At 37.0% G+C, this 24,443-nt stretch overlaps 1 protein-coding gene across 1 annotated transcript in view; it reads left to right on the top strand.

Moving 5' to 3' along the window:
• The window catches only part of LOC8083211 (BEACH domain-containing protein B), a 37,761-nt gene extending 14,557 nt beyond the window's left edge, over nucleotides 1–23,204 (top strand). The window contains exons 8-40 of the mRNA XM_021449044.1: nucleotides 14–418; nucleotides 711–1,029; nucleotides 1,176–1,622; nucleotides 1,730–1,888; nucleotides 2,000–2,149; nucleotides 2,227–2,382; nucleotides 2,484–2,525; nucleotides 2,623–2,967; nucleotides 4,678–4,851; nucleotides 5,756–5,916; nucleotides 9,165–9,453; nucleotides 9,902–10,319; nucleotides 10,404–10,740; nucleotides 11,138–11,326; nucleotides 12,842–13,103; nucleotides 13,202–13,405; nucleotides 13,479–13,700; nucleotides 13,804–13,980; nucleotides 14,099–14,211; nucleotides 15,582–16,022; nucleotides 16,098–16,305; nucleotides 16,483–16,704; nucleotides 16,784–17,242; nucleotides 17,323–17,613; nucleotides 17,723–18,175; nucleotides 18,262–18,308; nucleotides 18,394–18,487; nucleotides 19,068–19,274; nucleotides 19,726–19,851; nucleotides 19,930–20,301; nucleotides 20,389–20,620; nucleotides 21,123–21,882; nucleotides 22,649–23,204. Coding sequence (XP_021304719.1) covers nucleotides 14–418; nucleotides 711–1,029; nucleotides 1,176–1,622; nucleotides 1,730–1,888; nucleotides 2,000–2,149; nucleotides 2,227–2,382; nucleotides 2,484–2,525; nucleotides 2,623–2,967; nucleotides 4,678–4,851; nucleotides 5,756–5,916; nucleotides 9,165–9,453; nucleotides 9,902–10,319; nucleotides 10,404–10,740; nucleotides 11,138–11,326; nucleotides 12,842–13,103; nucleotides 13,202–13,405; nucleotides 13,479–13,700; nucleotides 13,804–13,980; nucleotides 14,099–14,211; nucleotides 15,582–16,022; nucleotides 16,098–16,305; nucleotides 16,483–16,704; nucleotides 16,784–17,242; nucleotides 17,323–17,613; nucleotides 17,723–18,175; nucleotides 18,262–18,308; nucleotides 18,394–18,487; nucleotides 19,068–19,274; nucleotides 19,726–19,851; nucleotides 19,930–20,301; nucleotides 20,389–20,620; nucleotides 21,123–21,820 — 8,419 coding nt within the window. The 3' untranslated portion in view covers nucleotides 21,821–21,882; nucleotides 22,649–23,204. The remainder of the gene's footprint in view (nucleotides 1–13; nucleotides 419–710; nucleotides 1,030–1,175; nucleotides 1,623–1,729; nucleotides 1,889–1,999; nucleotides 2,150–2,226; nucleotides 2,383–2,483; nucleotides 2,526–2,622; nucleotides 2,968–4,677; nucleotides 4,852–5,755; nucleotides 5,917–9,164; nucleotides 9,454–9,901; nucleotides 10,320–10,403; nucleotides 10,741–11,137; nucleotides 11,327–12,841; nucleotides 13,104–13,201; nucleotides 13,406–13,478; nucleotides 13,701–13,803; nucleotides 13,981–14,098; nucleotides 14,212–15,581; nucleotides 16,023–16,097; nucleotides 16,306–16,482; nucleotides 16,705–16,783; nucleotides 17,243–17,322; nucleotides 17,614–17,722; nucleotides 18,176–18,261; nucleotides 18,309–18,393; nucleotides 18,488–19,067; nucleotides 19,275–19,725; nucleotides 19,852–19,929; nucleotides 20,302–20,388; nucleotides 20,621–21,122; nucleotides 21,883–22,648) is intronic.

The raw sequence follows: 24,443 nt of genomic DNA, 5'->3' as shown, positions 1-24,443 counted from the left end.
GACTTCTGTTTAGATTTGGCAACGTCAACAATTTGCAGATTTTATGTGAAAATGGACGGGTACACAAATTCGCAAACTGCATTTGTTGGCCAGCATTTATGATTCAGAAGTTCCATCGTCAAACGGATAATACCAAAGCTTCACTTACACTAGATTCTGCCTCCGGTCTAATTTATTTTCTTGACAGAACTGAATGGAATGACTACTCTATAAAATTGAGCAATGCCCTTTGTTCTTTTGTTCTTCCTTCAGAGGATATTGGACACTGTTCTGATGAAATAGCTGTCAGCCAAATTGTATTATCCATCCCATTGGCTTACCTGGAGCAATCTGTGAGATGGATCATAAGGATTCTTATGACCGTCTTTCTATGTATCAGAGCGTGCACCAAGGAAACTGAGCTGCCAGACCACATAAAGTGAGTTTTTTCTTAATGTATTCATGGATATCCCTTTGAACTAGAATATTTAACTATCATGCTTCATATTAAGATGCTTTGTTTCATCACAAAGGAAATATACCCTTTGGAGTTTAACACATTTTCCCATCATGACACTTTGTTAGAACAATCAGTTTTTATCAATGGCAACTCTAACATATTAGTTAATATTAGCTGGCTATTAATCTTCTGAACCCTATAGTCAACTGCAACTGCTTTTAGCAGCTACTACTGTACAAAGTACGAACTATTTCCTGAATTCATTCTGCAGGATTTTTGTGAAGACCATTCAATATTATGTGATTCGCATGTTCAAAAGAATTCTTATTTCAACACCAGCTCTACTCCCAGCTTTTAGAGAGGAAGGTGTATGGGACCTGATATTCTCAGGGAATTTTTTCTACTTTGGTTCATCTGTAGAAGACACTCGTTTTCACACTGTTACAAATATTCAAAATGGTGATGTTAACAGTAACCGAATATCTATTCATTCTGAAAGCTTGTATCGTAGCGATGTTAACATTCTTCAAGTGGAAGCTATTTCCTTCTTGGAGTTTGCTGCAACACTCAATGAAAACACATATAACACGGTAAAACTTTTGTCTTTTATAATGTAATATTGTAGGCTCAGTGTCTAATCGCCAGTAATTTGCTCTTTTTTCTCTCGAACACACCACATATTTTGTTCTGAATCTCTTTATGGATCTCTTCTACTTTATTTTTCTTTTCATTGTAGCCAGAATGCACGGCACTGCTAGATGCACTTGAACATTGCATTTCTGATCCTTTGGCAGTCAACACTCTTCTCAAAAGCTTTCGTGTTATTCTACAACTCGCGACAGAACATACTCTAGATTCATTTGAATCATTGGATGTAATTACAAGAGTCCTTAAGGTTGCTTGCCGTCTGGCACAAGAGCTACGAAACTTCAGTAATTTTCTTTGTTCTAATGTCATGGTTAGTCAAGATGGTTCTCAGTTTAAAAATATTGAAGGCAGAACTGAGGACACTCTTATATGTACAGAGTTAGCTTTGAGCCTCTTTATGGAATATGTCACTATATCGATAGATGGAAGAATTCTTGTTTTACACAATGCTGACTGCATTGAGTGTTTATTTGACTTGTTCCATGAACAGAACATTCGAAAGCATGTGCTGGAGCAAGTTCTTGCCTTATTTAGGGTAAACCTATTCTTAACTTCTGTTCTATAAAAGTTTATGTTTACCATGAATTCTTCCCCTGTGTTCTTATTATTGTTGGGAGCTAAAATATGGTTCCCTGTAACCAGTTGCCTTCATCGTCAACACAAGATCATACAGCCAAATTGCAGTTATGCTCAAAGTATTTAGAGAACTTTTCACGTGCAAATAAAAAAGAAAATATCAACACAGAGTTGTCAATTGACCTTCTGGTCAACATGAGAGAGATCATAATGATGGATCGCATGGTAGGTTTCCATAATGGTTTTGTATTTAATAGTTAGAATTACAATTGTTTTGCCCATATACCAGTAATGCATAATGTGTTGACAAATGTGCTTTTATACTTCACTTTCTAGTACTATCAAAATCTATTTCGCGATGAAGGGTGCTTTCTACATATTATTTCATTATTGAATGGAAATTTCAATAAGGTGACTGATGAGCAGCTTGTCCTTAATGTCCTTCAGACCTTAACTTTATTACTTGAAGGAAATGATGCATCTAAGGTAATCATATTGATACATGTGGTTCATGCAATAACTCTGTTTAGTGTGTGACAACAATCTTGGTTCATTTTGTCTAGGGTGCCTTTAGATTACTAGTTGGAGCAGGTTATCAAACATTACAGAGCCTGATACTGGATTTCTACAAATGGTCGCCAAGTGGGAGACTCTTGGATGCATTGCTTAGCATGCTGGTTGATTGCAAGTTTGAGTTAGATGAGAAAACAACTATAAAGGCTAGTAGTTATCAATCGTTTGAAAACCTAGTATAGTATAAGCATTTCTGGGTTCATTTAATTATCTCGACTAATGTAATGTTTCCATATTCTTATTTCAGAATGAAGATGCTGTTGTATTACTTCTGAATATTTTGCAGAAGGTCTTTTCTCTTACATACAGAGATGATATTACCATTTCCTCTTATAATTCCCACTTATATGCTTTTTTCATGACATCAACCAATTTCTAATTGGCAGAGCAGCACGTCACTTCAGCACTATGGGCTTGTAATCTTACAGCAGTTGCTCAAGCAATCCATTACAAATAGAACCTCTTGTTTCAAAGCTGGGTTGCTAAGTTTTCTTCTTGATTGGTTTTCAGTAGAGGAAAAGGATGATACAGTTATTGCAATTGCAGAGTTAATACAGATACTTGGTGCACATAGTATATGTGGCAAGGACATCCGCAAAATCTTTGCACTTTTGCGATGTGAAAAGATTGGTACCAAACACAAGCACACATCTTTGCTTCTGACAAGTCTCAGTCACATGCTGAAGGAAAAGGGGCCAGAAGCTTTCTTTGAGTTCAGTGGTCATGATTCTGTGCGTATTGTCCTATTTATTTAGCAATTTAAAATTTCATTTTTTGTGATTCATAGTTTATTTCCAAAGATTATGTGCATCAAACAAAATTGAGCAATTCAGGATAGGACACCGAGTTCAATGGTAGTTTTGTGACTGTCTCATTGGCATGTGGCCCTTAACCCCATGTCATTGAGATATAAAAAAACTAGACAACCTAGGGGAAACCAGGTGTCATTTAATTAAGAAGAAAATAGATGCCCAAATTTACCTCAATGTGGACTTGACATATCCTTTCTCTTTAATACAATGAAAGTAGCTCTCCTGCAGTTTCAAAAAAAAATACAAATCCTGAATTACCACTGAATTTATTGTGAAGTACTTAATTGTTCTGTCAAAATTGTGTAGTTATTCAACACTAATGATTCTTTAATGATTAAAGAAAAAAAGTTGTGAGGGTGTTGTTAGAGTGTGCCCCTAAGTTATAGAACGATCTCTATATGCTCTTCTTATAAAGTATTAATTTTTCTTATGTCATATTTTTTATTCTCTTTGCAAGTTCCTAGGTAGTATGTACAAAAGTTTAGGTTCCTTCTGTTGAAGCACCCTTTTTGTTTTATTCTTCATTAGCAAAGTGTTTGTGCATTGCAACGGTTCTTTTATCTTTTCTTTGACTAAAAAGGTGAACTCACTACTCAAATGATAGTGATGAATGTATTGTGCAATAATGTTTATTATTCTTAGATACATTTATTTTAAAACATGTTTTAGTAACTTTTAATTTATTGCTAAAGATTAGGAATACACATGTACACATTTAGGCATATAACGTTAAAGAATTTTCTGGCAGCTCTCCATCTATTGCAAACTTAACCAGACTTCCGTATGGACGGCGCTTCTATAGATTCTTTGTAAACTTAGACCAATCCATCCACCTTCTTTGTCTAACTGGTCCAAGGGAAACCAAAACATGTTGTACATTTAGAGGCAGTGTTTGAATGATTACATGACAAAAGCAACTTTGTTTGTTGGGATGTAGTAAACTTGTTACTCCACTAAAATCCATGAGCAGTTTAGAATGTGACAGTACTCATCTCTCTTATCTTGCTGCTTAGTTTGTTCGGGAAAAAACATATATATAGTGTCTCATCAAGCTGTACTTTGACTGCTTCTTATCTCATTATATAAATGGGTCAATGCTAAAAGGCAAAGGTGTTGGCAAGAGTAGTTGGAAGCTATTCAGACTTGTGGAGCGCAAAAGAGGTCAGCTGCTTTTAGAAGCAACGAGAAGAAAAGTAGGCTTTGTGGATAGATTCTATTTCATCATGAACCTTTGAAGGCTTTTGATACATATGTTCTACCAATAAATCTTCTTTTCTTTATTTCATGTGCTCCTTTGATATTTTATACACTGAGGAATTGAGGTTTTGGAGTTTTGTTGGGGCTCGAGGTGTGTCTTCTCCTCGCCCTTGTGCCAATTGGTATATAAGTATGGCCAGGGTCATTTTTTCTTTGTGTACTAGGCACGTGAGTTTTATTTCCTTCCAGTGATAGGTGTGTGTGTGATCAGTATGAACTATGGAGGCTGTACCCCCTCCGCCTCCCGTCCCCCTCCCCCCACCCACCTATTGTCCTTTCTTCTTAATATACAACTCTCCTATGTGTTCGAGAGAAAAAAAACTTCCATAATTCTGCTTTTACAATATTTGATTTGTTCTTTTTCCTTGGCAGGGTATAGAAATAAAATCACCCTTCCTATGGCCTTACAATAGAGGGCTATCTTTTTCTTGCTGGTTAAGGGTTGAAAACTTTCCGGACAGTGGTATGATGGGCCTTTTCTCCTTTTTAACAGAAGACGGAAAGGGGTGCTCCGCTGTTCTTAACAGAAGTGCTTTAGTATATGAGGTAATTGTGATTTTCTTCCCCATTTTTGAATCACATCAACTTATTCAGTTCAGAAATATTTATTGCATGTGTATTTACTTTGCAACCAAGAAATGTGCCATTAATTAGCTAGGGAATAAACATTACTTACCTTTAGAGGGGCCACTCCTCAATCCTCACTACTATAGCATTTCTTTAATTAGACTAGTTTGGGCCAGATGAGTTTTGACCGAAATTGATGATTTGGTCTGCACAGCTCATAGCTTCTTGTGTAATATATTTTGATAGTGTAGATGTTTTTTTGGCTAAACTTTGTCAAAGTTAAATGAGTTTGACTGAATACAAAGATAAAATACTTAACAATTTGAAATGGAGTAGATGAGACCTTGGTTGCATCAGTTGACCATGTTCCACCATTTATCGGCTTCCAGCTTGCTTGACAAATAAATAAATGGAAGTTAACATAACAAAAGCTCAATAGGAACATACTTGTTTGTAGATAAATTTTTTAAAAAAGGTTGAATCCAATGGCACCATTTTTTGGGGGAAAAAAGGTGCTAATCTAGGCAGATGGATCCATTTGTAATTTTACATGTTTTTGACTCATGATGCAGTAACAGTAATGTTGATTCCTGTTTGAAGAAATCAGCTATTTCTTATAGTTTTGTATGATATTTATGGGTTACGATTATAGGTTTTCAAACAATTATCTAGTTATATTCTAATTTGTGGATATGCAATTCAGCTGAGTTTAGAGACCTTTTTCCCCCCCTTTGATCTGGACTTTTGAGTCTCTAGAGCATAAAGTACTTCATGTTTGTTCTTCCTATAGGAGCTGTCAATATCTTACTCTGCACAACCTGAATTTGTAACTTTCGCAGGAATAATGAACCCATGCTAAATTCTGGTCTTTCCCTGTTGGCAGTCTATCTATCAAAAACATCAATGTGTTTTGTTACCGCTCAAGCTTCCACCAAAGGAATGGATATTCCTTTCTGTTACTCATACAATTGGGAGGGCTTTCTCCGGAGGAAGCCAGCTGAGGTGTTATGTAGATGGGGAGCTAGTATCATCCGAGAAGTGTGGGTGAGCAAATTCATCTGCATTTGCAATTTTAAATAATGTTACATTTGACTGAAAATCTTGTGAGCTCCATTCTTCATTTTAGGTGTATATAGTGTGTGAATTAGTTATGATCTTCTGGGCTTATGTAGTTCTAAAAAAACTAGGCCAACCTAGGCAGTGTGTATATGTACCGCCCGAAAGCTTCAATGCAATACATCCACGTATTATACATAATCCTTCCTGCTTCGAGTAGCAGCAGATTGTCATGGTGGTTCATTGTGGGCATTGATGGGCTGCTGCACTACTCGTCATCGTCACTGACCCTCTTCATCACCCTTTGTCGAGTCACAATAGTTGGGAACTGTTGCACCCTCCCTATCCATGTTCGGTCTGCCTCCCCTCCCATCCTAGCGCTGCGCTGTCGTTGCCCTTGATACCATATTGGAATTGGGGGAACCGCTGCTGTCAGTTGCCCTTGCCGTCGCAGCAGCTCACTCACGCTGCCGCCACCGCGTGAGGTAACCCTAACGAAGGCTCTGATACTATATTGGAATTGGAGGAAATATCCTTACTGTGTGCTCCCCAACACTCACTCTCCATTCATTCTTCTTATTTTTACATATGAGTCCTACAAAGTGTTATTTACACCAACAGGTAGTTAGGATTGTTATTTGATATTGCCATATGTATCCCAAGAGATGTCTTTCCCCCTAAGTATCTATACTCTATAATCTATATGTACCACTCAAGAGGCTTTTGAACAAAAACCACTCAAGAGACTAAATGCAATACATCCACGTATTATACGCAATGCTTCCTGCTTAGGCTTTACATTTTAAAGTATAAAATATGCACCCAAATTTTCCTTGACGAGGATTTAACTTTAGGTGGTCTAGGCATACATCCATACTCTCAACCAAGTGGAGGTAGGCTCTGATATAGCCTATGTAGTCATGGCAAACCTCTTCACAAAATGTTATTTGACAAATTAATGTATCAAATTTTTATTTAGCATTGTACAGCACAACACAATCGCACCATTGTTGATGAACCAAAATTCTACAATTTTTGTTGGAAACTTCATTTATATCGTAATCACATTTTAAGAATCCTAACAGTGTTTGGTCTTTTGTGTATCAATTCAAAATTTCATAAAATAATGTTGCATCCATGATACTACAATTTATTTCATGTCTCCGTTACCAAATGAGTGTTGTTAACTTGTTTTACAGCATTTACATGTGCTACTATCCTGTAGCTGGCTACAAAATAACTTATTTTTTAGCCACTTTGAGTTACGATAATTACTATATTAATTTATAAGATTATAGTAACTCCTTACTAAGTGGTTTACTATAACATTATGGTAAATATCCTATGTGTTATAGTAACCCAACTATCGTAAATATGTATACATATTATCGTAAATTAGTACATAAAATTATCGTAAATGGAGGTGGCTACAGAATAATATATTTTGTAGCTAGCTACAAAGTATACTTCCCTATATATATACTACTCGTACGAGTAACTACTCACACCATCTAGTACGCACACGGGAGGGCATCCAATATGTCCCACGGTCGTAAACTGAGGGCTTCGGATGGGTGCTTAACGGGTCTACTAGCTAACGGACTGAGAGTATGCATATTGGGAAAAAATCTATTGAAGGATGCTGATAACTTCCATGAAAAATGGATATTTGTAGGGAAATATCGCATACATGCTCTTCGTTAAAATAGTGTAAACAAATACTTATCCAACATAATAGTATGGACCAATTCTTTATTATAAAAATACATGTATGTACATTTCGGAATCCGGATGAGTATGTGTGCATACTTCTTTATACTTTTATAAGTATCGGTACATACAAAGTACATGGTTAAGAGAAGTATGCAGATATACATATACATATTATTCCTGAGAGTACATGTACATACTTTGGAATGGAGTATCTATATATACTTTGAAATGGAGTATCTGTATATATATTTTAGTATCTATGCATACTTTTCTATGTTGGAGTACATATGTGCATATACTCATCGAATGGAAAGTGGATTGCCCTTCCCTGATTTACTTCACCGACCGGTGAGATCAAGAATTGATGTCATCTCCATGTCCGCCTACATGTAATCGGAGTTCATTACTGTGAGACAAGGATGAAGGATAAGAATTGGCCCGTACCGTTGCTATATCAGGCATGAAGAAGTCACCACAACATCAGGCATGGAAATATGGAATGCCGCAATGGAATGAGAAGCAGATCCACATCGGGGAAGGGAGGCCTCTACCGCTGGAGGGGAGAGAGCCGCCCGATGGAAACGGGTAGCCAATGCATTCAAATCTGCAGCAATACCTCAGCTCTCAAGAATCAAAACCTATAGGTGCGACTACACTGTGAAATGGCGTATGGACCACGCCGCCGCAAATCATGTCGTCTAATGGGTATGACTGCCGTACCTGGATTTTGCAGCGCCGCTCGATGCCAGTTTCGTGTAGGGGCCACGCGCCATCGAGGGAGATGAGGAAGCTCCGGCACCGCCTCGTCGCCAAATCTAGAGGACGTGGAGGAGGGGCACTGCCGGTCCCATGGGATTTGGGGAGGCAACGCCATGGAACGGAGCGACTCGTCGATGTAGATCGAGGTGCACATGGGGGAGGAGCGCCGCCACCAGTGATGAACGAGGAGCGACGTGGGGAGGGACATCGTATATCAGAGTATTTCGTCTAATGGGTAATGATCTGTTAAAAGACCCGCTAAGGCAGGACACTTGAAGGGAAGGCTCCAACTCATGGAACAGAAGTCGCGTGCGTGTACTAGCTAATCAGAGTAGATACACGTACGTGTAAAAAAAATTTTCCTATATATATACTTTGATATCTATCTAAAGTGGCCACATAGAAATTTTATTGGTAGTTTGTCATGAAAGCTGTTTACATCAATTTTTTAATAGGTTTTACTGATTCATTTCTGTGCGAGTTAAGTTTAAGGAGGTAAGGTTTATTGTGCATATTTTGCGAAAACATCAGTACTTATTTAATAAAAAAAGACTTTTATTTTTTAAAAAAGAGAAAAGGCACCAATCAAGATTGCTATACATCAGATACATATTGAATACTAGCATCTAAAGTACCATGTTCTTATTTTGTGAAGCTGCCTTTCATTGAAAATTATATGTGTTTTGTGCATACTTTATGACTTTTAAGTTTTCATTTAATACTATTTGTAGTTTGTGATACTAATTTGTCCTTTGTATTTTAAGGTATGCAAAATTCAACGAAGCAATGACTCACTGCACCATTGGCACAGAATTAATGCCTGTTGGTGATGAACCTATCTCAATTGGTTTCGAAAAAACTTTTGCCTTCACAGGTCAAATGGGCCCAGTCTATGTGTTTTCTGATGCACTTTCTTCAGAGCAAGTAAAAGGCATATATTTTCTAGGACCAAGTTACATGTACTCTTTCCATGGCGATGATTCACTCTACAGGGGAGTTCTTGATGCTAGAGACGGGCTTTCATCAAAGATAATTTTTGGTTTCAATGCACAGGTTCAAATTCGTTTCACTGATGTACATATATATATATATATATATATATATATATATATATATATAGTTATTTCATAAATTCTAACACTCTTGGTCAAGTAGTGGTGGTCCATCTCTTTAATTCTAGTGATGGGGCTAGTTCTACTCATGAGTTTTTAAGTGGGTTTACGTATCATATAAACCCAAAATGTGGTGAAAAAAAGAAAAAAAAGAAAAACCAATACTAGGATCAAATTTTCACCATGCACACCTACAAGGCAAGCACCCCTCCCCTCTAATTTGCTCTAGCTTCACCATTAACCCAAGTGAGTTGTGATTTGTCTGTAGTCCGTCCTCTTTGAGAGCTGGTTCTTAATTTTTTTGAGCCCTCAGGTGTTACACTTGCATTAAGAGCCAATATCTTCAGATTTACTATTAAAGTATATTTGTATTTTTCCCTTATCCCTAGGCTAGTCAAGGTCGGAGTTTGTTCAGTGTGTCAACAGCACTCGATAATGCTGACAAAAATACATTTGAAGCAACAATTATGGGGGGGACAAAGTTATGCTCACGACACTTGCCCCAAGATATTATTTACTGCGTTGGTGGTGTCTCTGTATTTTTCCCACTCTTCACTCAATTCTTTAATGCTGCAAGTGATATTGAGAAATGTTGCCGTCCATCTATTGTCAATGATAAATTGGCTGCTGAGGTCATTGAGCTAGTCGCAACTGTTCTGGATGGAAATGTATCAAATCAACAACAGATGTATCTGCTTTCCGGGTTATCCATTCTAGGATTCTTGCTTCAATCAGCTACCCCACAGCTCTTAACCACCAAAACTCTTTCCGCACTGAAGTACATGTTTGACATTCTGAGGAACTGTGGTAATCTCCTCTCCCTCTCCCTCTCTCTGCATTCACATGCATGCAATAAGATGTACATTACTTATACTTTTTCTGCATATTCAGGCATGTCAAAAGTTCTCCTCAAAGATGCTATCTCACAAATTTTTTTGAATCCACAAATATGGGTATATGCAAGCTATGAAGTGCAAAGAGATCTCTATATGTTTGTGATAAAATATTTTGAAACAGATGGAAGGCTTTTACCGCTTCTATGTGGACTCCCTTGGGTTATTGATATTGTGTGCCGATATTACTGGGAAAAGGCAGATTCTAGGCATGTTGTTGCTTCCAAGCCTTTGCTTCATCCAGTTACCAAACAAGTTATTGGAGAGAGACCTAAGATAGTTGAAATTCACAAACTTCGTCTTCTCCTTCTGAGTTTAGCAGAAATGAGCTTAAAGTAAGTAAGCAATTCCAGCTCCTACCAAGCCTTTTCGATTCCATAGTTTTTTTCTGAACAACATAGAAGAATCGTGCGTCATTTCATTAAGATAGAAAGAAAGTTACATGGGTCAAAGAGACCCAACCCACACACCACCCCCTAGAAACTAAGTTACAGACTCACCACAGGAAATTTTAAAAGCGACCAAAAGCTACCGAGCCTTAAGCTCCAGAAGGCAACGACCTGGTAAGAAGCGACCTGATTCCATAGGTAGTAACCTTTTGTTTTGATCCCATCTATAGAGTTTGGATATCTTTTAGTATAATTTTTTTCACACATCACATTACATTTTTCATATGTTGTCATAGCATTCCGTAGGCATTTTCTATTCTTAATATGACGTGTTGGTTCACAGGATAAAAGTTTCTCCAGATGACATAAGAGCGCTTGTAGCTTTCTTTGAGAGGAGCCAAGACATAGCATGTATCAGTGATATACTGGACATGATCATCGGTGCTCTTTCACATGGTGCAGTTTTTTCATCATTTGTTGAGAATGTAAATTACCTTGGTGGTTGTTGCATTTTCATTAATCTTCTTAAGAGGTAATATATTCTAAATTTTCTCAATCTAGAGCTAATTTCTACCACGCTGTTTGAAGCTAAGTTGCTTGATAATGTAAAATATGAGCTGCTTGACAATTTGCAAGACAATACATTAATTTCAAGTTATTCTCTTTGACTATAATGAACTAATGAGTGTACTCGTGTTCATCCTAACCTCAAAGACAAAGGGAAAATCTTGAGGTTGTAATGAACTTAGATCATTGGTTGAATAGGTCAATAGGCTAGTCTTCCATGGTAGATGCTAGACACCTGACCGACTTGCATGCCGAGGACTTAAATTCATGCATGTTGCCTCTTCTAAGACCACCGTGCAAGTCTATCGACCACCTTCTCATATCCTGTGTGTATGTGCAACTGTTCTGGTTTATCTTGTGGAATGCCAGGATTCAAATCCACTGTCCACAACTAGGTGAAAATTCTTGTGATGACTGGTGGGCTAGAGTTGAAGGTTTGGTGGGTAGTCAAGTTTGGAAAGGCCTCACTTCTATTACTATTTTGGGTGCTTGGTTGATTTGGAAACACCGCAATCGGTGTGTGTTTGATGGTCCTGTTCCTAACATAGTTGGAGTCTCCTGGTTAAAAAGAAACATATATAGCTGTAGTCATGACGCCCACTTTTGAAGAACTGCATCTTTGGGGTTTTGCCAGGGCTCGAGCAATTTCTAATCTTTTTGCCCACTTTTGCCGGAAGTTGTTACTTTATGGTCTGGTCTTAGGTCTAGGTCATTTTATTTTTTTAGTAAAGGTGATACTGTTTTTCCTTTTCTCTTGGCTGTGTGTGGTTCTGCTCTTGTAAGGGTTCTTATTCCCTTGTTAATATCAAAGTATGCAACTCTCCTGCGTGTTTGAGTAAAAGAGAAAAGATAGGAGATAGATCTTTGGAAAGAAGGGGAAGAAGTTTGGGAGAAGATTCAATTCATTATATACTTAATCAAACCACTGGATCCTGTTCCCATATTGTATATGCTATGTATTGTAAAAGAGAGATTCTTATGTTTGTTTCTTGTAAATTGTTCTGCGAGGGCCTTATGTTTGCCTTTATTTTTTATATGAACTAGGAGAATGCCCTGTGCGTTGCTGCGGAAATTACCGATAAAATTATACTTATTATAATATATGATAGTGAATAACATAGATACAGGATATAATGATATGTGTTAGTTCAATTTATTAGTGGATAATGATGTGAACACTTTGCATGGCGGGGTAATGTATTAGTGGGATGATTTAGTGGATGTTGATGTGGACGCTTTGCATGGCAAGAGAAGTAGTTAGTGGGATGCTCTAGTGTGGATGATGATGTGGATGCTTTGCAAGTCAAGAGAATTAGTTAGTGGGGTTTATCTATATAAGAGATATAGATTATGCCTCTAGATTTTGTATATTGTTGTCAGTATAAAATAATTTGAGAATGCATAATTTTTCCATGAATCATATATATTTAATGTAGGCAGTTACTTTTTGGTAAATATCTGACACTAGTTTCTTCTTCAGGGAATTTGAGCCAGTCCGTTTGTTGGGGCTTCAGCTCATTGGAAAACTTATGACTGGGATGCCTTCTGAGAAGAAAGGAACGAAGTTATTTGCCCTACCCTTAGGGCAGTCTAGACCCATCTCTGAAAACTTAACAAAAGAACTAATAGCTGCACCTCAGTTGTTCTTGAATACAATGTCTGAAAGGCTATTCAAATTTCCACTATCAGATAATTTATGTGCAACACTTTTCAGTGTTCTTAGTGGAATCAGTACACAACAGGTTATTGTACCTACTTTATGTCATATTGCTTTTTATCTTCTTTTTTCATGTTTCACCGGTATTAGCCGTAGATATGATCTACTGTTTTCTCTTTATAGGTTCTCGAGGAAAATTCTCTATCTGATCCACCAAGGGATAGAAATTGCAATCTTTTAAGCTTGCCACCCTTTTCCCTTCCTCAGATTTTGATATGCATCTTTAGATTTATGCATTCTTGTAAAGATTCCTCAGCACGCACAAGAATCTTAAATCTTCTTCTTGGTTTGCTGGATTCAAACTCTTCAAACATTGAGGCACTAATGGTACTTACTATTTTATTGGGTCTGTACTTGTTACTTATTGTGTGTTTTATGTTGATCCTGGAATTTTTATTAGGAGCATAGTTGGAACTCTTGGCTTGAAACATCCACAAATCTTGATGTATTCAAGGACTACAAATCAGTTTCTAAAGGTGAGCCTGACGATATGAAGACAGATGAACTAAGTCTTGTGATGAACTTGTATTCTTTGGTCCTTTCATACTACCTGTGCTTCGTTAGAGGTGGCTGGCATCAACTCGATGATACTGCTAATTTTTTCCTCTCGAAAATTGACCAGGTTGGATGTTGTTTCATAATTTCTTTTTTTCTTTATATGATATAAGCTTGGTGGTGTATGCTGTTTTGCACTAATGATGATACTGGGATTCATTACCATGCAGGGACAGCTATCAAATTCTAATTTGCTGAGGGACATATTTGATGATATTGCTGGGAGTCTGCTTCAGAAATCTGAGGAAGATAATATTTTCCTTTTACAGCCTTGCTGTGATAATGTTTTACATTTTTTGAACCTTATACAGGAGCTACTTGTCAGTCAAATGGGAATTAGGCTATTGGTATGCTTCTAAACATACTTGTATTGATTGAACAGAAAAATACATATTAATACATACGTGAGCTATATCTTTTTTCCTCGAAAGGATCATACATGAGCATTATCTATTCCTTGTGCAGTTTCTATCTCCCAGTATTTTGGAGGAATCTTCACATGATAACATATGGAAAGAAGATATTAAGTCAACAGTAATTGATATTTTAAATACCGAGAGCAATGGTCAATGTACAAGGTACTAGTTCAAATCTGCATTCCCTATTTCCAAATTGTGTTCAAACATTTTGTAATAGCTACATTTGAAATGGATCCTAAGCTAGGTTCAGAACACCACTGCACAACGAACTATGTGGTCTACTAGTTTTTACAAATCTTTTGTCAGACACCATATATTAGTAGCGTCTGCAGTGTTTTATGGTACAAAACTTCTAGTCACTGCCTTGTGCATTAGGACAGCAGTATAAACGATACTTCCTCCCTTCCAAATTATAAGATGTTTTGGCTTTTCTAGATATGTAGCTTATGCTATGCACTTAGATATACACTATGTCTAGATACATAGTAAAAGCAATGTATCCAGAAAAGCCAAATCATCTTATAATTTGGAACAGAGGGAGTAAATGGGTACCGGGTACCCTTTCAGTTTGTCTTTCTGATCACAATCCATGAAAGGTGGTGCCAACTGATTTTGGATGAGACCTTTCAAAAACATTCATGGCCATTAGTCACAACTCACAACATGAAACACTAGGGTGATCGATGCATCTCAAAGAAATGGTTTCAAGAGCGCTGTCATTCTAGGAGGTTGGACCATATGGAGACAAAGAAACATGTGCGCCTTTGAGTGAGCTCTTCTGTGAGTCCAAAAGGTGCCTCTTCTTAGAGGATCTGAAACTTTGGGAATTTGCTGGAGCCCATAAACTCCAGGACCTGGTCTAGGTTAGTACTCGGGTTGAGGGGTTAGTTTAAGTAGCCTTTCTTTGGTTGTGTCCTTTTTATTTACCGGTGATTATATTTTTTTCTAAACCTCAGCTGCAGTCCCTTTGTTCTCCTGAAGTGAGACGAAGTGGGGTTTTGTTTTTTCTCTCTCAAGTAAGATAAATATATGTAGCTCTCCTTTTTGTTCGAGAAAAAAGGAACACTAGGGTGGCAAATTAATGATTGTGTCCTTGCATTCACTAGCCTAGGTGCTATATCATTTGTTTGTTGTTTCCCTAGTAAGATTGCATTTTTTCTCATGACGTAGTGCTCCCTCTGATTCCAAATGTTGGTCATTTTATACTTGTGCGTAAGGATTAATGATGTAGGAGTGCCCTTCAACTAAAATGTACTGCATTAACTTAAACACATATGGTATTTTTTTTAGTTGAAAATTCAACATTGATACTCAAAATGAAGCTAACAGTTTAACCAATGTGTAAAAGTTTAGTGAGTGCAAATTTATTTTCCAGGATCTAGGTGACCTTTTGTCATATGAACATACACTATTTTTGAACCTTTCCATTTGTTTTTAGTTTTGTGAAGTTTGCCAACTAGAAGTAGCTGGGCACTAGCATCGCCATTAATTACTGTGTTAATTCCCAATTTGCTTTGGACTTCTTGCAGATTTTCTGATGTAAATAAAGTCAGTGATGATTGGTGGAACTTCTTTGACAAGGTCTGGAGTATTATACGTAATTTGAACGAAAAAGGACCAAGCAAATTAGTACCAAAGGATCCAAATGTTGAGGTTACATCTTTGGGGCAAAGGGCACGTGGACTTTTGGAGTCTACAAATGTCCCTGCTGCAGAAAAGACTACTATGGTATCTGGAGGTGGAGGTATTGGTACTGCATTAGGTATAAAAATGAACAGATTTGCTGAGAAAACTACAGTGTCAAGGGAAGAGATAATTCCAAGAATTTTCTTCCACCTTGTGATTTTGTACCTCTGCAAAGCTGGATTAGAGAATGCATATAATTGTGTTCTACAGTTCATGTCGTTGCTTCCCATTCTTCTTATTTCAGAAGATGACCAAAGCAAAAATAAGTTGCACTTTTTGATTTGGTATGTTTGATACTTTGAGCTGTCTCCCTCAATGTGTATGAAACATTCTCTTTATACTTTCTTTTCTTTATACAGGTCTTTACTAATTGTAAGATCTCAGTATGGGCAGCTTGACGATGGTGCTCGTTTCCATGTTTTTTCGCACTTGATTCTTGAAACTATCATATATGGAAAGTCCATGTTGGTCACTAATATCTTAGGGAGAGATGATCCCGTGGACATCAACAACAAGGAGACTGGATTCATCCTTAGCTTTATACAGAAGGATCGTGTTCTTGCCGCGGTTTGTTTCTATGCCTTTTCTTCATTTCTATCTGGAATTATATTTTGTTGACATGTATAAAATGAGAACTTCATCACTTTAGGAGGGTGTGTTTCAAGTTTTGTGCATTTGATAAATTCTGCTGCTTGTTCAACCCTGCACCCACTCCAACTGATGATCACCTTTATCGGTTTATAGGCTGCTAATGAGGTTAAGCACATGAAGGCTGTTCAGGTTGATCGCTTAAAGCAGCTGCATGAACTTCACTTGAAGCTTAACGAGTGTTCTGCAACGGAGATACGGCTTGTGCAGGCCATTGAAGATGAGATACATTTTACTATCACTGCTGCCCTTTCAGCAGATGACAGTAGAAAAACAGCTTCTCAACTTGCTTTCCGTGAGGATCAGCAAATTATCACGGTAACTGAGTCTTTCTTAAATTCAACCAATGCAAATGCTTGTTAAGGAGAATGCAGTAACTATTTGCTTTCTGTATCAGGATAAGTGGATACATATTTCCCGTGCTCTCATGGATGAGAGAGGACCATGGTCTGCTAACCCTTTTCCAAATGATGTTGTGACTCACTGGAAACTTGACAAGACAGAGGATAGATGGCGGCGGCGATTCAAGCTCAAACGTAATTACAAATTTGATGAACGCTTATGTAAACCTTCACAGTCAAGGAATGAAAGTATAGTGTCTTCAGCTGACCAACTGTACATAATTGCCAAAATTCCTGAGAAAATGAAGCGATTCCTTCTTAAAGGAGTGCGGGGAATCACAGAGGACAGTAGTTATGAACCATTTGAAGATATTAACGATGCGAGTGAATCTTCCCAGAGTAATCCTTTAGAGAGCCAAAGCCTGAATAATGCTGCAGATACCTCTGACTTTCATGCTTCTGTACATTATAAAAAAGAGCCATCATCTACTAATGGAGATAATGATTATACAAAGGTAAAGAAAAAGCTTTAGTATAAATTTCAGCTGAAAGCATAAAACAATTTGTTGATTTCTGTTCATTCTCCATTTTGCAGGTGCTATGTTCAGTTCGTTGTGTTCTTGTAACACCAAAGCGAAAATTAGCAGGACAATTGGATATCACACGAACTGTCATGCATTTTTCTTTTGAATTTTTGGTCGAAGGAACTGGAGGATCATCTGTTTTCAACAAGTTTAAAGACAAAAAAGATTCAGACTGCAAGAACGAGCTGGGAGGTGTGGACAGACTTGATGGATGCCGAGACGGTATGATTGAAACCAATGGTGTTTTGACACAAAACCAGTCTAACAAGATCAAACGTCACAGAAGGTGGAACATAGCCAAGGTATCTCTCTCCCCTACTCTTTCTTCTCACTTGCTCTGTTGCTCTCTCTCTCTCTCTCTTTGAGCCATTGTTGCTCACTCTCTTAATCTCCTTCCGTACATGCTTACAGATAAAAGGAGTTCATTGGACACGTTACCTACTGCAATATACTGCAATGGAGATCTTTTTTGATGACTCAAGTGCACCTATCTTTTTAAACTTTTCCTCCCAAAAGGATACTAAAAATGCTGGGTCTCTGTTAGTTTCTCTTAGGAATGAAGCATTGTTCCCTAAAGGAATTACCAAAGACAAAAATAATATTATTTCATTCGTCGATAGGCGAGTTGCACTTCGAATGGCTGAGAATGCCAGGGAAAGATGGAGGAGGAGGGAAATCAGTAACTTTGAGTATCTTGTGATTTTAAACACCCTTGCTGGAAGATCTTACAATGACTTAACTCAGTATCCTATATTTCCATGGATATTGGCTGATTACACCTCAGAAAAACTTGATTTCAACAAGTCATCGACTTTTAGGGATCTTTCAAAACCAGTTGGTGCGTTGGATGAAAACCGCTTCAAGGTGCGGTTACTATTGCATACTTTTTTGTATTTGTAGGCTATCATCACCTTATCATAACTTCATGTCAATAATGCATTATTGGGCAGGCTTTTGAAGATAGATATCTTAGTTTCTATGACCCTGATATACCAAGGTTGAACCTTAATTCATTTGTTATTAGTGTTCTCCTTTTTTGAGTTTACTCTTTTTGCAATAATAACCATGGTTGTTTCCTGCAGTTTTTATTACGGATCTCACTACTCTAGCATGGGAATCGTTCTTCATTATATGCTTAGGCTTGAGCCATTTACAACTCTGCATCTAAACTTTCAGGTTGTCGCTTCACTCATCATGGAAATATTTATCATTGCTTCCTTAAAATTTGAACACATACATCTTATTTTTGAAACATTATTCACGAATTTGTGAATACATAATTTCTCTTGTCATACTTCACCACAGTTCAAAACAAGCTATCTTGGTGTAATGGTAAGCTCCCCAGCTGAGGGAGACACCAACCAGGGTTCAAATCCCGGTGGCAGCAAAAAAAAATCCCCTCGCTGGCAACCCAAAAAATAATGGCAGGGCGCCGGCCTGTGGCACCTGGGCTTGGTTTGGGCCCTCCTACTAGGGGGTAGTTGCAGTGGTCGTCAACCCAATGGGTTGTGGTCAGCCCAGGTTACGTTGCGGCCCTATAGGGTGAAGCCAGGGTTCACAGGGTTTTCTAAGCCGGCTTGCCTGGATTTCTTTCTTAGTGCAAAGCCATGGGGGCGGTCTTCCCCCCATTGGTCCAGTTTTTTCTGGTTATATTATTTTACATTTATGCCATAATGCTCGTCATATTTTCACCACAGTTCAAAAGAAGCTATCATGTCATACTATTTACATTTATGCCTATCTAACACTTGTGCAGGGTGGCAAGTTTGACCATGCAGATCGTTTGTTCCAGAGCATTGAGAGCGCTTACATAAATAGCTTATCAAGTACAAGTGATGTCAAAGAGCTTATTCCAGAATTTTTTTACATGCCCGAGTTTCTTGAAAATTCAAATTCATATCATCTTGGTGTTAAGCAGGATGGGGAACCTATAGGTGATGTTGCTCTCCCTCCATGGGCAAAGGTAATAGTTCCTCTTGATGTTAGTTGTATCTGTCATAATTCTTTTCTTGAGGATGAATTAGTCCACCAGGATAGTTCTGTTGTTTTTCTAATGACAGTTAGTTTAGCATTGCAACTGTTAACAAAAACTTGTACTCTTCTTAGATACACAGGATATATATCTAGCTTTCTCAATATAAATATAGATTTTCTCATGAAAGACATCCTAGGCTAATCTGGTTCACATAATGTTTTCTTTATATTCTGACTTTGACCATCTTCAGTTCACAAATTCAACCCTAATAAGTTTAGCATTGCAAAGAACTTCTGCATACTATTATGTTAGCCCAGATTCATAGCATTCATTGTCAATTTTGAAGGTGATGATGTGCTAGCTTTCGCATACCTGTTACATTTTGTATCCCATCTAATATTTTACTTGTGTTATATGATTAATCCATACAAAATTGTAGGGTTCGCCTGAAGAATTCATCCACATCAATAGAGAAGCCCTTGAAAGTGAATATGTGAGCTCTAATCTCCATAACTGGATTGACCTCATATTTGGTTACAAGCAGCGTGGACAACCAGCTGTTGAGGTGCAACCGTGTTGCTGTTCGCATCATTGAAACATTGTCAGTAGAATATTACCTAACTCATGTGTATATTTTGGATAGGCAGCAAACATATTTTACTACGTGACATATGAAGGTGCAGTTGATCTAGAAAATATGGATGACATGTTGCAAAAATCTGCTATTGAGGATCAGATAGCGAATTTTGGACAGACACCAATCCAGATTTTCCGGATGAAACATCCAAGAAGAGGACCTCCCATCCCAATTGCTCATCCACTGTATTTTGCACCACAGTCGATAACATTAACTTCAAGTGTTTATAGTACAGTCAGCCACATGTGTGCTATACTATTTATAGGTTTGTTGGAGAACACTGTTGTATTGATGAATGAGGGACTCATATTGTCAGTAAAGCTATGGTTGACAACACAACTGCAGTCATGTGGAAATTTCACATATTCTGGATCACAGGTTCTTCTTGACTAAAGGCACTGCTAAATGTTAAAGACATCGGTATCCCAGTAACTTTTGTTTATTACATTTGCTCTTTTTTTGTAGGAAAATTTCTTTGGAATCGGTTCAGATGTTATCTCTCCTCGTAAAATTGGCACTTTCCTTGCTGAAAACGTTAAGTTTGGAAGACAATGCTTAGCAACAATGCAAAATAGTTGTGATAATTATTTGATTTTATGTGGAAACTGGGAGAACAGTTTCCAAATAATTTCTCTCAGTGATGGAAGAATTGTGCAGAGCATCAGGCAACATAAGGATGTTGTTAGCTGTGTTGCAGGTATTTAAGACATTTGTTTATACCTATCTCTTTTCTTTCAAATTTTCATGAATTAAGCTACTAAACTAGATTTTGGCTGTTAGCAAAAATAACTGTATTCAAATAAAGAGATTCCAATAAAGATACAGAGACATTTTTCAGGCTTAAGCCCCTCGAAATGGACAGTAGCGAGTTGATGTCTCCTTATTGTGGTTTTGGTATTTAGTAACATAAGAGAACTTCTAATACTGAATATAGTCTATTGGCCACTGAATATAACAAGGTGCAGCTAGACCATTTGTATATTTTTAGTTTGGTGGTGATATCTAATTAGATATTTCCTGGGTAAGGCGGCTCAGCTAGGCTGCCTTTTTTCTGTCTTCATTATGTTTCCTGCATTTTGAAAAAGAAAAGTGTGAATGGTACTCCACATCACATTGCTTCATCATTCCATAAAATTATGTGTTGTATTTTCCTTTTTTTGTCAATATAAAATAGGGCAAAACAAACTTTTATGTTGCAGTTTCGTCTGACGGAAATGTGGTTGCGACTGGTAGTTATGACACAACTGTTATGATCTGGCATGCATTTCGAGGAAGACCAATTGATAAGAAAATGAGGGGTCCCAATTTTGAACTTTCAGAAAAGGAACATGTTATAGTAGAAAGGCCTGTTCATATCTTATGTGGTCATGATGACATCATAACATGCTTATTTGTTAGCACGGAACTTGACATTGTAATCAGTGGTTCAAAAGATGGGACTTGTATTTTTCATACACTGCGTGAAGGGAGATATGTTCGGTCCATTCAGCATCCTTCTGGTGTTGGTTTATCAAAATTGGTAGCATCACAGCATGGGAGGGTCGTATTATATTCTAAGAATGACCTCTCCTTGCACATGTACTCCATCAATGGACGACATATTGCCTCTTCAGCAACCCTTGGACGTCTCAATTGCATAGAACTTAGCTGTTGTGGTGATTTCATTGTTTGCGCTGGTGAGCTTGGACAAATAGTCTTACGCTCAATGCATTCTCTTGGTATTGTTTGGAGGTATGATGGAAACGGGAAGACAATTACTTCCCTAGTTGTGACCCCTGAGGAGTGCATTCTAGCTGGAACCAAGAATGGTAGCTTGCTGGTATTTTCAATAGAAACTCCTCTCCTTCGCAGGGGGAGTATGCAACGAAATAGAATAAAGCCCTCCACAACTGGTTAAGTCATTGGCTGCAAGATATCCACCGAATGCAAAACATGACCGCTTCATGTTGTAGGCATAAGGTGTGTCAAGTTTCAAACTTAGTTGCTTTTCTTATTGTTTTGAACAGCAGGGCCTTTTTGTAGCTTTTCCTTTGATGCTATAAGTTCCATAGATCATAATTATGTTTTTTTTACTTGGCTTGTTATGTTTTAGTGTCCTGTAGAACTAGTCCTGTGGTCATCTCATGTGCCTGCATGATGAACTGCACTCACTGTTAACTGTTTATAATGTAGGCCAAGGCAACTATTTAGATATCTTTGCTTGTTTCATCAGGAACTATTAAGATTGTAGGACTAGTAACCAAATGTTTGGCTCCTTTGTCTTTCCAATGATTTCTACAAGAATGTTTTTTCCCCTTGTAGGATGTCATGTCTCCCACTAGATTTAAAGCTAGATGGTCTTACAGAGTAGAGACGGGAAACATACACATTATGACTTGGGCGCGAACTTACAAGTTAAGCATGAGCATGCCGAATTATATGAGCTAGCTATACTCTTTTATGTGAAACAGTGAACAAGAAAAGCAATTAGAAAGCATTTAGTTTTAGTGATCTTTTAATATTACATAGTGAACTAGATATGTGTTATGTTTGGTAATTCAGAAAGGTATTTGACCTATCAGATCCAAAAATGCCATGTCAGGTTTGGTTCTAGACTTTCTGTAAAACATTTTTTTTCCCGTCCTGATCACTAGTAATTTGTCAAGCTAAGAAAACTGTTGTTACCTTTTCTTTTGTTTGCTGAAAGTACTAACTAAGTGCTTAATTTCCTTGAAACTCTGTGTAGGCAATTACCAGCTTATAGGAGTGTTCTCACGACCATGTAGTCTGTACATAATGAAGCACACTTTTGTCATTTGCGAACACTACCAAGTTGAAGCTTTTTTTTAGATAAAGGATAGTTCATACCCGGCTTCATCTACCAATAGGTAGAATCAGGCTAATTATTACAAGGTTCGGCCCATAGGACAGCACACAAGTTGTAAAAGAAACATCTTACAGCGATCCACCAAGTTGAAGCTGGCATTCAGGAACAAGGGTTGTCAAGATATTCAGCTGGTGATGGTCCTTGTGCAGTCAACCTGACAATGTATCGAACCAATGCCAGGAACACGTACTGGTTAGCCTTAGGTCTGTAGTTGACTTAAGGGTAGACGCCAAGCATCTTCGCTTCTTATCCTTCACTTGGCGGGCGTTGACATCTATCACAATTTTATTGTAGCATTTTCACTTGGTGGAGGGGTTAGGTTCGGTGCGGCAGTTTGTCTTTGTGTAGTATATATATGTACTAGGTTAATGCCCGTACGTTGTTACGGGTTTTAAAATCCACGTACTTTATGTTTCTTCATTGTTATTTTATTATTTTGTTTTTTTCTGTCTATATTCTTCCTTTTAGGGTTTCATTTCAATTTTTGTTTTTTGATTTATTTTATTTTCTGTCCTTTCCTTATTCTTTTCTTGTTTTAATTTTACCTTTTATTTTCTTTTTCTTTTGGTTTTATTTTTATTGTTCTTCCTTGCTTCTATTTGTTTTTCTTTTTTCTTTTCAGATTTTCTATGTTTCTTGAAATTCTTATTTTATATTTTATTTACTTTTAATCTTATTTTTATCCTTATTTAAATTATTCATTTTATTTGCTCTATGCACTTTTTATCATTTGTTAATTATTTTTGTTTTTATATTTTTTATTAGTAATTTATTTTTTTATTTTTATTTTCTATATATATATGTGATATTTATGTAGTATATATTTAGTGTTCTATGTTGTGTTATGTCATGTTTACGTAGTATACATGTGATGTTCTATGATGTTTCTTATGGTGTTCACTTAGTATACATGTAATCTATAATAGATGTGATGTTCTATAATATATTTAATGATGTTCTATGATGTATTTAGTGATGTTAATATTCTATAAATATATTTATGATATTTGAAAAGTAACCCTTTGACATTATTTAAATTTTTCTCCATTTTGTGTTTTTATTCTTTTTCTTATGCTTTTCACTCTAGATTTTTTTATTATTTTTATCTATGTCATGTATTTATGTATTTTTATGTATATTGTAATATCAGTTTCATAAACCTAAAACCTAAATACTATTCTTCTAAATTGATAACATTTTTTTACAAAGATAGAACATTGTCTGTTGAACCTAGAATATTGTCTCTACTTAATAAAAAAAATATTTTATCTTTATAAGATAAATATTCATTAATAAAATTTTATCTAAATATATCCATGTGTGATCTTGTTTTCAAGCAGTAAAAAAGACCACCAAAGCGATGGGAGTTGTGAACGGGTCCTCTCCATAATTTTTAGTTGTAGAGATAAATATTTATTAATAAAATTTTATCTAAATATATCCATGTGTGATCTTGTTTTGAATAATTTGTTATGAGAAATTTAATGGTGCAATTGGAATTTAATTTATATCTTCAGTTTAAAAGTTATGACTTTTTTAAATTCGCTAAAACAATTTTGCATACATGAGTGAGTGGGGTCTGGGTTGATGGGATATCCTATCATGGCTAAAAGGGATGGGAGTTGTGGCTTCACCATAAGTGTGGTAGACGGGT

This window comes from Sorghum bicolor, chromosome 10 (assembly GCF_000003195.3).
Source record: "Sorghum bicolor cultivar BTx623 chromosome 10, Sorghum_bicolor_NCBIv3, whole genome shotgun sequence".
Lineage (NCBI taxonomy): Eukaryota > Viridiplantae > Streptophyta > Magnoliopsida > Poales > Poaceae > Sorghum > Sorghum bicolor.
The sequence above is the reverse complement of the archived record's forward strand: the minus strand, read 5'-3'. Positions and strand labels throughout refer to the sequence as shown.